The sequence below is a fragment of the Magnolia sinica genome, chromosome 13, assembly GCF_029962835.1.
Source record: "Magnolia sinica isolate HGM2019 chromosome 13, MsV1, whole genome shotgun sequence".
NCBI lineage: Eukaryota > Viridiplantae > Streptophyta > Magnoliopsida > Magnoliales > Magnoliaceae > Magnolia > Magnolia sinica.
In genome coordinates, this window is record NC_080585.1 from 17519109 (window position 1) to 17530848 (window position 11740).

Below are 11740 nucleotides of genomic sequence, written 5' to 3' on the forward strand. Positions count from 1 at the left end.
TGCTCTAAGTGTCGATTTTGTAAGATATATTAATCCCATGGAAATGGTAGGCCGCACCATGAAGATCAGCTGGCACAAAAACCATGCTGTTCCATACATCAGGTGGGCTAGTCAATGGATAAGTGTGGCCCACTCAGTGAGTGGATCAGCTTGATTTTCAAGAAAGGGTGAATATTGGCCCACCGTTTTCATGGAACTAATGTCCTACAGGAGGCATGTTGGCAATAAGATGGCATTATGGTAACGGAACTTGCCACTATGCAATTCTCCTCTTTTTATCTGATTGAAAGAAAAGAAAATGATCTTTTGGACATGGGCTTCCAAGGCCTTTGTCATTGTTTGAAACTCGACGAGATGACTAGGGATTCGCCCGAGTTGATGTGGATACGCCGACATGGATCATTTATTTCAAGAACTCAGCTGAGTTGTAGGAAACTCTGCCGAGTTCTACAATAACTTAGCCGATCCAAAAGTAATGAAAACTGGACCTAGTTTATATATCCCCTGTGAAAAATTGCTAAAATCAAGTAATCAACAATGATCCTTGTCATCATTGGATTGATTTTCTTTAATTTTATTGGTAATATTTTTAAAATTTACATTTTAATAGCAATTCCATATCAATTAATATCTTTGATTAGATGTAACCTTTGTTATTTTCAAATTAATCTTCTACTTCTTCCTAAATTCATTTTCTCCATCTTTGTGAGCCTGTGATGAATTTGTTTTATTCACAACGTTTGAGACCCAGTGTTGTACTACAACTCTTTAAGGTATTTAAAAATCCCCCCTTTCCCCCCTTTTTTGTTGTTGTATATGTTCATACAATGGTCATCCATCTGGATTTTCTTTTAAGCTACCCCACCAATTGTTTTTCTTGATTATGGGTGATGCAAGGATTCTTTTTTTTTTTTTTTTCTTTCTCACATTCCAAGTTCAATATGTGTTATATGAAAGATAAGTTTAATTAGCACTTGTTTGTAGTGATGAACATAATAATTATTACAATAAATAATTTCATTTTCTATAGTTGAAAATTTATCATAGTATATACTATTGATTAGTATTTTGAAAACGTTAATATCATGTGATCTATTATTTGTAATTCTAACTTCTTCTAATTTTAATTAAAAATATAATAAATCTGGTCAAAATTTACGTGACTCAGCTGAGTCACTTTCTTGACCTATGGTCGCCTGGGTCTAGTACAAGTTCCTCGGTAAGATGCCTAATTCACGACTATCACACCTGGTTCACTGCCATTTTAGAAGGGTGGTGACTCATCCTTCTAACTTGTGGCATCCACGTATGGTCATTCTTACTTTTCAAGTAAGTAAAATTTTTTTCTTTTTTTATTTCACTTACGTAAGTTGACAAATTATTTTAAAATAATAATAATAATAAGTTAGTTTAATTATTAAACTTAAATAAACATTTTTTTAAAGAAAAAGGAACTTATTTTTATAAGTTATTTATTATTGTTTTTCAACTTCCAAAAATAACTTATTTCCTTTATTCTCATTGAAGACGTAACAACTTAAAGAAATTATTTAAAAGAATATACTCTCTATCACCGTGAACCCCTTCTAAGTTCATAAGATTGGAAAATCAAGAGTGGATTAGGTGAGACCCCAGGTCCACCGAGGTGGGTGGGACCCCTAACTGTGGGGCCCACTGTGATGTCCGTAACTGGACCCACACCGTCCATCCGTATTGAAAACACATTTTACGGTATGATCTTAAAAATGAAGTGATCCAAATCTTACGTGGACCATTACACAGAAAACAATAGTGATTGAATCCCCACCATTAAAACCTTCACGGGGGCCATCGGAATGTTTATTTTCCATCCAACTTGTTGATTAGGTCACAAAGATTTCGATGAAGAGACCACACAAATATCATATTGATCCAAAAAAATTTTGGCCCACGAGAAGTTTTTAATGGTCAATTACCACAATTTCCTTTATTATGGTCTACCTAAGATTGAAGCATATCAAAGGTCAACCCCTAATGATGAATAGCCCACATCCAAGGGGAGCCCACATGACAGGCAACCGACATGGAAAGTGGAACTCACATGATGGATAACCCATATTGAAGGTGGGACTCACATGATGGGCAATTAATAATGGTGGGCCCCGCATGATGGATGATCCACATCAAGGTGGACCCCACATAATGGACAGTCCACATCAAAGGTCAGCCTAAAGATGAGTTATGATGAGTTGTTGTTATCCAAGGTGGCTCCCGCATGATGGTCGGCTTGCATCGAGGGTAGGCCCATATGATGGACGGTCCACATCAAAGGTGGGCTCCACATGATGGGCAGTGGATATTGAAGATGTGCCTTACATGATGGATAATAACATTGATGGTGGACCCTACATGATGGATTACTAACATCAGAAATGTGCCTTACCTGCCCCTAATGATGAATGGTCCATAACCAAGGCAGGCCTTGCATGATGGACATCCCACATTAAAATTGAGCCCTGCATGATGGACGACCTACATCAAAGGTGCGGCTACATAATGAACGATTCACATCAAAGGTTGGCCCACCAAACAAACTTTCAAGATAATTACTTATAATATTGAAAACCAAATATGCTTTTCTACATTTTAGAAGATAAGTATGTTGTTTGTCTAACATACTTATCTATTGATTAAGTAGAAACCAAAATAAGTTACTTATCTAAAGTAACTTATGATCCAAGTTCCTTAAATTGATATTTATCAAGTGAATGATTACAAATAACCTAGTGAATAGACCAAATTTAAAAGGAAAAATAAGATGGTTGCATGTAATTTGGACCCTTTTCAATTTAGAACTAGGTTAGCAATTTGGATGGATTGTCATACAACTAAGCCATGTACTCACAGACTTTCCTTTTTCTTTTTCTTTTTCTTTTTTTTTTTTCTTTTTAACACACATAACATGGGCACTCGAACCCATGACCTCATCGTGGAAACACACTGCCTACCACTAAGCCATGTACATAGTTGAAGAGGCACCACCAATTAAAAACCAGTAGTGAACTATCACAGGAGAGCCTAACCCTACCTCTTGAATCTATTTGCATCCAAGCTGTGGTCTGTCATGGTTCCACTCATATTCATACAATAAATAGTTTACCACTGTTTTAGAATGTTGATGAACGTGACTCTTCCACCACACACATGTAGCAGTATGAAAATCTAGCCCATCCAAATTATTAACTGTCGATGGTGCATAAATCAAAATGTATATCGAGCCTATGAACAGATCATCAGTTTGACCCTTCCAATTTGAACCGCTAACTATTTATTTTTATCTTTATTTCATAACCATCAATTAGACGGTTAGGATTATTTGATGAGAGTAACTTTTTAAGATATGCTCCATACACAATATACACCATAAATTGGATGGTCTTAAATTCAAAATTGTGCTCTCCCAAGAAGGCTCTTGCCTCACCAGGTTTTGCTTGTTGGTATGAATTTACTTAAAAGATTCTTCAAAATGAATTCTAATTTTTTTAATAAGGCCAGATCTACCACAAACGTTTTTTCTACAACTCGATCTCATTCACTTGCCTGCCTGTAAAGATCATTAACATGTGCAGAACTGTTCACCTTCATGTAAATTTTATTCAATTGTCTATTTGGGGCCAACATGTTGTATGTATGTCATCCAATCGAGCATCAAGTGGGTTCCACCATTTTTATTATTATTATTATTTTTATGGACACACCCACACACACCACGATGGGTCTCGAACCCATGACCTTAGTGTTGAAACTCTTGTGAGTCTATCACTAAGCCATGAGTAAGGACCCCAAGTGGGTCCAACCATGATGATGGTATGTGCCCCAAAATTCAGGTCTATCTAGTCATTAGATAAGTCCTATATAGAAACAATGGACATCCATTCAAAAATTTCCGAACTCATTTGGTGGCCTATGTGATGGGTGGATTAGCCTTTTTTGGGCATTGCACCTTTGAAGGGTTAGATTATACACATAAAAATCAAACTGGGCCCTACATGCAGAGTTTGAAGCTTTTCGTACAAGCTTTGTGGAGTACCCAACCTCTCTTTTTTACCACGTATTTTGGCCATATATCATAGTTAAATTGTCCAAATATCCAGAATATATCACAATACATGAGAGATATGACAAGTAGAGAGTTTACTTCACAGAGAAATTTCAAAAAATATAAAGGGAGCTATATGAAAGAATTTCAAAGAATAAATAAATCAATAAAGAAAGTTACATGCCAGGCTAACTAAAACAACTTTCCAAATCTCCATTTCCTCTCTATCTCCAGTTTTGCTAATTCCACACGCTTGTAGGTGTTGCACACATCCATGCGTTGCCACGTGTCACAATGTGTCACTTGAGTGAGAGATAAGCTTTCCATCAGGTGAGCTATGGTATTTGGATCTTCCAATATATAAATCAGGTCATTTCACACCTTAGGTAGGCCAAGGCATATCAAAACAAATGAATGTATAAAAAAATTTATTAATGGTTAATTTAGTTTGTAACTTGTGGCCTGCTTGAAGGGTGAAATTATCTGATTTTCTAAGAAGAAGATTAAAAAAAGACACATTTTGCAGCATGGGATTAGAAAGGGTTAATAAGAAATTATTGTGTTTTGAGTGTTTGGCAGAAGTACTTAGATTTGAGAGGAATCCAAATTCATATTTTCAAACCCTACTTAAAAGTTATAATTTCAAATCCACCTGATTCCGTACAAAATAAAACCCACACAATTCCATATGAATTCAAATCCAGGCTGCCAATTGAGCCCTAACCATCATTTCCAACCTTATGAAAAAGCTTAATATCTCACTCACATATTCCATCTTTCAACGCATACCCCACGTGTGAAAGTATGCAGCTCTACAAGGACGTGGAATTAGCAAAACTCAAACGATTTTCTTCCTTTAAATCTTTATGCAATTCGGACCCACACACCTGTGCTTGGAAAACCCTTATAAACTACAAACAAGAGGTAGTAACCTGGAGGTGCAAGCACAGGTGTAGCTGGCGCAAAGGTGGAAAACTCATACTTCCCAATGCCAAAAACATTCTTTACGTCTCCTACCCGCAGTATCAACATCCGTTGATTCATGGAATACCCATGCGTGGTGAACGGTGGTGAATACATAGTCACCTTTATGTCATTTGTCTGCACTTTCATCCCTAACAACTTTATCTTCAAAGCAAATGCCTGTCCGTATTTAAGTTCCTGTGGTGCTGATTCGTCCATGATCTTAGGCCGATATCTGGCCATTACCGGGTCCAAGTAAGGTGGCATGAACTTCTCCACCCTCATCTCAGTGGGGAATGGCACGCCTGAGAAAACATACTGGTTGTTGCTGTTGCTGCCCGCCACTAGAATGCTACCGTCCGGCAGCACCGCTGAAGTAGAATGGTACATACGTGGGATCGTCGACGGCTTCAGCATCAAGAACCGGTTGCGTCTTGGTTTCTTAGGGCTGTAGATCATTGGCGAAAAGGATGGGTCGCTAGCAAAGCCCCAGCCAGCTGACCCCCTCTTCGCGCCGTTGATTATAAGCACGTCGGTGTTGGGGAGCAAGAGCATGTCACCCATCACCCGGCCCTCCGGCATGAGCTCCATCTTCCACGAGGCCTGTGGTGATGTTATTGTCATCCGCCCACATGAGCGCAATGCAGGCATGAAGTTGCCCTTGGCAGCAAACCTGGCAGCCTGTGGTGGGGAGCCGCCGCAGATGAGGACCTCGGCGGGGATGGTCTTGACTTTATCGCCGCGGAGCCGTAATGGGAGGAGGACGGACATGCCTGAGGCTGGGTAGTTGCGGGAGCCGCCCTGGAGGTCGGGGAACTCACGGACTACAGCGTTGTTGTTGGGGTTGAGGAGGATTGAACGGTTGTTGGCGAAGATGAAGACGTTTCCGTCGGTGGAGAGGTATACAAAGGGGTAGAGGTTGTTCTCAACTGGGTCTGTCGTCTGAATGAGCAATTGAAGTTTGAAGTTGGTTGGATTCGATTCGCCGCGTTTGGGTACATACTCGTAGTTGAACTGCCGACGGCCTCCTACTACGATAAAACGGCCGTCGGGGAGTATATGCTGACTAGCATACCTACGCGGTGCAGTATATAATGGTATTGAGTAAGAAAATGCTCTGTATTATCTCAGCACTAGGTATTGAATAAGAAAGAAAATGTATGGGATTTCAACTGAAAAATTGCTTGAGAATTTGAATTTTACCAAATAGTGCCTCACATTTCTGAATTCTCTACTTGATAAACAAAAAGGTAAAAAAAAAAAAAAAAAGAAGACGAAGATGATGGCAGTAATGTAATTTAATCCTTTGAAAATAATATACCGGACGGCTTAGGTATGCTAGTCAGAATATAGTGGCATAGCCAAGTATCTGCTGACTAGCATACTTATTAAGTCAGGCAGTGTGTGTGTGTGTGTGTGTATATATATATATATAAAATATGGCTGATCCAATCATAAGGTGGGGCAATCCATCCAAATAATATACACCAGTTAAAACATCTAAATTCAAGTGTAGCACATTTAATGATTTTTGGATCATACAAGCACCATGGTGGGGTACATATGTTGGATGACATAGATGTTATACACACACCACGTGAGCAGACTTTCTCTACAGTACGATCCTCATACAGAGCTGAACCCCAGCAATATGATGAGAAGAAGAGGAGCTGCTCTCTTTTCTTTCCCGCACCAATCCTTATTTATCCAGTAATATGATAAACCATAAAGGTTTATCTCCTATCTGTCACCAACACTAAAAGAGTCCAATTATCATGATAGGTGATAACCAAAACTCTTGGAGACCGTAAGGAGTGAGGCTACCCTACAATTCTCGACTTGCATTATAAAGAAATAAAATTAAATGACAGCGTTCTTTAATTTCCTCCTTTCTAATTGTCTAGGCTTTATTTAATAAAATGTTGATTCTTGAGGAATTTAATGGTAAAATTCTCGATACGTAATCTACTATCTGAGCAAGAAAGAGAAAGTGAGTTATAGGTAGTAGTGTAAATGTGTAAGGTTCGATCACGGGGAGCCCCAGACTCGAGGGCTAGATCCAATCTATTAAAATTCGGATTAGTTATGGGTCAGGTCCAAGTTTTAAAAGAAGAAGAAAGAAAAAAAAAATACTGCTAAGACCCAATCCATTGATCTCATGGCTCAGGTTTTGATTAGGGCTAGTTTGGGTCTGGACGGTGTATAAAAATTGAAAGTGAATTTTGACACAAATAACACTTCAAATATGTTACTTCTGTGGTGTATTAAATCAATGACCCTGAAGAATACATGGTCAAGGGTTAGTTTCCACTTAATCTAGATAGTATTAGTTGATTAATTAATCAAACTTTTAGACTTTCCAATACTTAATTAATTAACCATTTCAGATGGCCCAAATAGCACCTTCTTAAAAACTGGGTTTGCATTGTTTGTTTTGAGAGGTCCCAGACTCAACCATTTAGTAATTCAGGTCAATTTTTCTAGCCAAACGCACTCGATGGACCAAAATTTAGACCTAGACCCACTTATTCTTGGGTCAGGTACCATGATCCGTTGGGTCGACAAGACCCGTTTGCCAATGTAAATCACAATGGCCCAGTTGTTTACTGGCCCACATTCTATAAGATGAGATGTTTTAAAAGAAAAATTAGAAGAAAATGGGGACCAAAGTTAGGGAACGATACCATCTTTGAACCGAGAGGGCAGTTGGGTACTCTTCCCAGTCGCATGTGTCACAGGGCTCAAAATAACGAACCCCTCTTCCTCCATCGTTCCACCCACCAGTCTGCACAAGGACCCCTTCTGCATCGAGCGCTCCTGATGCGCACCATGGATTGGTCATGACCTATCAAAGACAATGCAAGATATTCTTCATAAAAACGAGATAAGATATCTTCCTAGTAAAGTAAATCTGGACCCTCAAATCACTAATTGAATGCACTTGGGCGGGTTCGTTCAGTTTTCATGTATAATTTAAAAGCACTTTTAAAATCCAAGATCATATTTCTATCGTCAAAAGTTATATTGGGGCCTTTATTAAATTTATATTATTTCAAACCTTTGATCACGTCACTCTTTTCCTTCACGACGAGCCCTACAGCGCCATAGCTAGAGCCAAGGTCTTTTTAGCCCCGGGCTTATAGCCATGGCTTGAGAGACCAGGGGCGGGCTAGGGCCAACCTTGGCCTGACCCAGTACCCGAGGCTGGCCCATTGCCATCCCACTGCACCTAGCCTAGTGAATGTTTTGTTACACACGAAAATTTGAATACCCTTAGCAATGGAAATGAGGAGCTGTATGGTTTTGGATTGGCTTCGGCAGTATCCGTATGGTTTGAATGGTTCAAGGCTCTTTACACAATAAGGCCTAATAGTGTAAAAGATTGTATAAAAATTGATAACATTTGATTATCAATTTTTTACGCATTTTTAATGGTTAGGATCATCGGAGAGGTGTCATCTTTTGTATAGTCTACTTGTGGTTGGATCCAAAAGAATGGATGGTCTGATGGTCTTGCACATATGCCACTTGAATGGTGAACGAAAATCTAAATGCATGCAGGGAACGCATGCCGTGTATTTATGAATGTGTGATAACTACATACGTATGTGTATTTATACCGAATATCAGTCTCTTTCATATCTGTGTGCGTTCGAGCGCACATTAAGATACCTTGCAGTCAAGCTATGTGGGTTTGATTGTGATGCCCATGCGGAATCCACACCATGCATCTGGTGTTGCCAACCATGTTACGCGTAAATGGAAAAATACAGCCTGATCCATTACTCAGGTGGGCCACAACACAGGGAACAATGGAGGACAATGAGGACGGTGATGCCTACCCTAGAAACTTCAAGGTGAAATTTCGTGTCTACCATGCTTTAGTAGATACAATCCAAACCAGTCGCCGGGTTTGAAAAGACCATGATGAATGGACGCAAAAACTTAGCCATTCAAAAACCAAATTGGGCCACACTACATTGATCACTGCGACCTGTCTGGCTTGAATTTTGGAACAGGATGATATCTGGGATGCACGGATAATATGAGTTAACGCACCATATATTCACAATTTAGATTCCACATGTACATCAAGGTGGGCCCCACGCAGCTCGAAGGCACCCATTCCTTGCATGCACATGCCAATATTGAAAGGTTACGTAGGTAGGCATATATGTATATCTTCGGTGGCCGTATGGCCATTGTGAATTATAACCACTCATCACATGCGCAGGCCACATTATCGGATGAACGTGTGCATGCGGCATGAACCAAAAAAATTAAAAAAAAAAAAAAAACAACAACAACAACTTAGAGCTCGTTTGGTAGATACCTAGAATTGATTTCAAATCATTTTTAGGTTATCATAATTATATATTAGAGATGAATCTCTTCACAAAAGGAAATCGCCTCTAATGCTGCCTTTGGTTGCACAGTAAATATCATGATATTTTTGTAAGAATCTATCAAGTGGGCCACACATGAACATTGGTTTAAATCAGGCCATTAGATTATCTAGTTTGAGTGATTCAGTAGACTTCATTATAATTGTATTATTATAAATAGGTTTGGGATGGGATGCTTGAACCGTGGTCCTTATGCACAGTTATTAAGCTGTATATGGAAACCTACAGTATAGAGACCCTAAAGGGAAGAAATGTGATGAATAAACTTCTCTTTCTTATAAATACTTGTCTTGGTCCTCTCACCAACACAAGATTAAAAAAAACTCTAATTCTGTTAAAAGTTCTCCTTAAGGTGTGAGGTGCGGAAAATCAAGATTCCGATCGGCTATATCGAGGTATAAGGATTGTCTTTCTAATCGGGTACACCTTAAGTTTATTGTATTGACCCGACGGCTACATTGAAAGTATCAGGAATGTTTTTCTAATCAAGTATACCTTAAGTTTATTGTATTTAATTTTCATTATTGATGCATAGACGAGTCAATTACTTGTGCAATATAGATATAACAATTTCATGATATTAATTGGTGCAACCAAACCCAACCAAAAATATATGATGATTAACTAAAATGAAATGAAACCAATTTAGGTGTCTGCCAAACAGGCCCTTATAATATACCTTTAGTTTCCTGATGGCGGCTGTCTCGATGTCATACTCTACAGCATGAACCCAGCAATCTTCAATGGACTTATTGCGAGAATTATCCATCCTGCAATTACCAGGCGGGAACTGGATCGCTGCAGGATTGAGCGTCGTCGCATCGAATATGATCGCCTTGTTGTTCTTCATCAACTGCAAATGCATCGCTGACACACCAGAATTCATGCATACAAGCTCCCACCCGCCCTTATAATTCGTCTCGAGCCCGTCATCAATGTCTTCTTTCTCAACACCAAAGTTTTCAGACCCACCATCCCTGACTTGTTCTCTCGGTTCTTGAGATGGGGTAGAATCATCATTATCGGGTCCATTTCCCTGATCCTGATCAGGAGACGGGTGCCCATCAAAATCAACCGGAGTTAAACCATGATAACCAGGTCGTTGGTTCGGGTTCAGAACTGGGTTTGCATGTCCACCGAATTCGAAGCCTGAGTACTCTTCTATCGGATGGAAGCCGCCTATAAAATCAAAACCATGTAATCCAAAATGAGCCGTTGCTGCTATGAAGAATGTAGAGAGTAAAATCATGGTAGCTTGGTGCGATACCGCCATTTTCATTCTCTTCTTCAATCTTCCTTTCTCCCTCTTTTTTTTTTTTGGTCTTTTAACCTCCTTTCTTCTCCTTTTCTTATGTTGTATGTTTTGTTTTTTAATACGTGAGAGTTCGAACCAAGTGTTTCAACGAAATTGCGGAACCAACATTAGATTTGCTATTTTTAGTGGAGACTTTGGTCAAACCACCTATTTCAAGCTTTCTACCTCTGTCGCCACTCAGTATCCAGCGTGGGTTACCGCAAAATGGGCCCACATGGAGAGATGGTCCTATCATTTTAACGGCCCATATTTATTGTCTTGTAATCGGTCTTCATGGATGATCCTAACCTTTGAACTTTAGACTTGAATTGGAGCCATTCAATATTTTCTTTTTATTGTTTTAAATTCATCCACAGAGATTTATGGTTAAGATCATACGTTCAGTGTAAGTTTCTTATGGTGTATTGTATAGCGTGGAGTCCACAGAATGGACGGTTCCGATCATCTGAAACTCAGCATGTGGACCCCGCTAGGGGGTGACTCGTGCTAGCCAGTAAAACAGGAAGTTGGTGTACATTGTGCACGTCGAAATGTTGCGTATAAATCTGGGCCGTCCAGTTGGTGGGTCTTACCACTGATAGGTTATATTTCAAAAACCCCACCTTCTAGAGAATCTAGACACTGCTTTTTAATTACTTTAATGCATTAAATGTTTGGATGTTAACGAATTATCTTCCCTTGCTTGAAGGCCACTGGTTTTATGTATGATTATGGGTCAACGAGATGGACGGTCCCAAAAGAGAAGACAACCTTGCCACGTGTAGAGTAGAGAGACGCTTGTACTGTATTCCTATTCTACGGTCTCCCGAGGGAAAGAACGGAAGGGTCGAGTATGTGGACGCGACTTAGCTGTGACCGGGATCCAGAGATGGGGTTGAGACCCTGACCGTGGGTCTCAACTCGATGTATTTGTTGTATATCTTCACCGTCCATCCGTTTTTCCAACTCATTTTAAGGCATGATTCCGAAAATGAGGCA

The 11740-nt window shown here is 39.5% G+C and overlaps 1 protein-coding gene across 1 annotated transcript; it reads right to left on the reverse strand.

Moving 5' to 3' along the window:
- Positions 1-4266: 4266 nt before the first annotated feature.
- On the reverse strand, positions 4267-11055 carry LOC131224050 (aldehyde oxidase GLOX1-like). Its single transcript, XM_058219626.1, has 3 exons — positions 10127-11055; positions 7726-7886; positions 4267-6116 (listed from the first exon to the last, which is right to left on the reverse strand). The coding sequence occupies exons 1-3, from the start codon at positions 10724-10726 to the stop codon at positions 4943-4945; spliced, it is 1935 nt and encodes a 644-aa protein (XP_058075609.1). The 5' UTR covers positions 10727-11055; the 3' UTR covers positions 4267-4942.
- Positions 11056-11740: the final 685 nt, after the last annotated feature.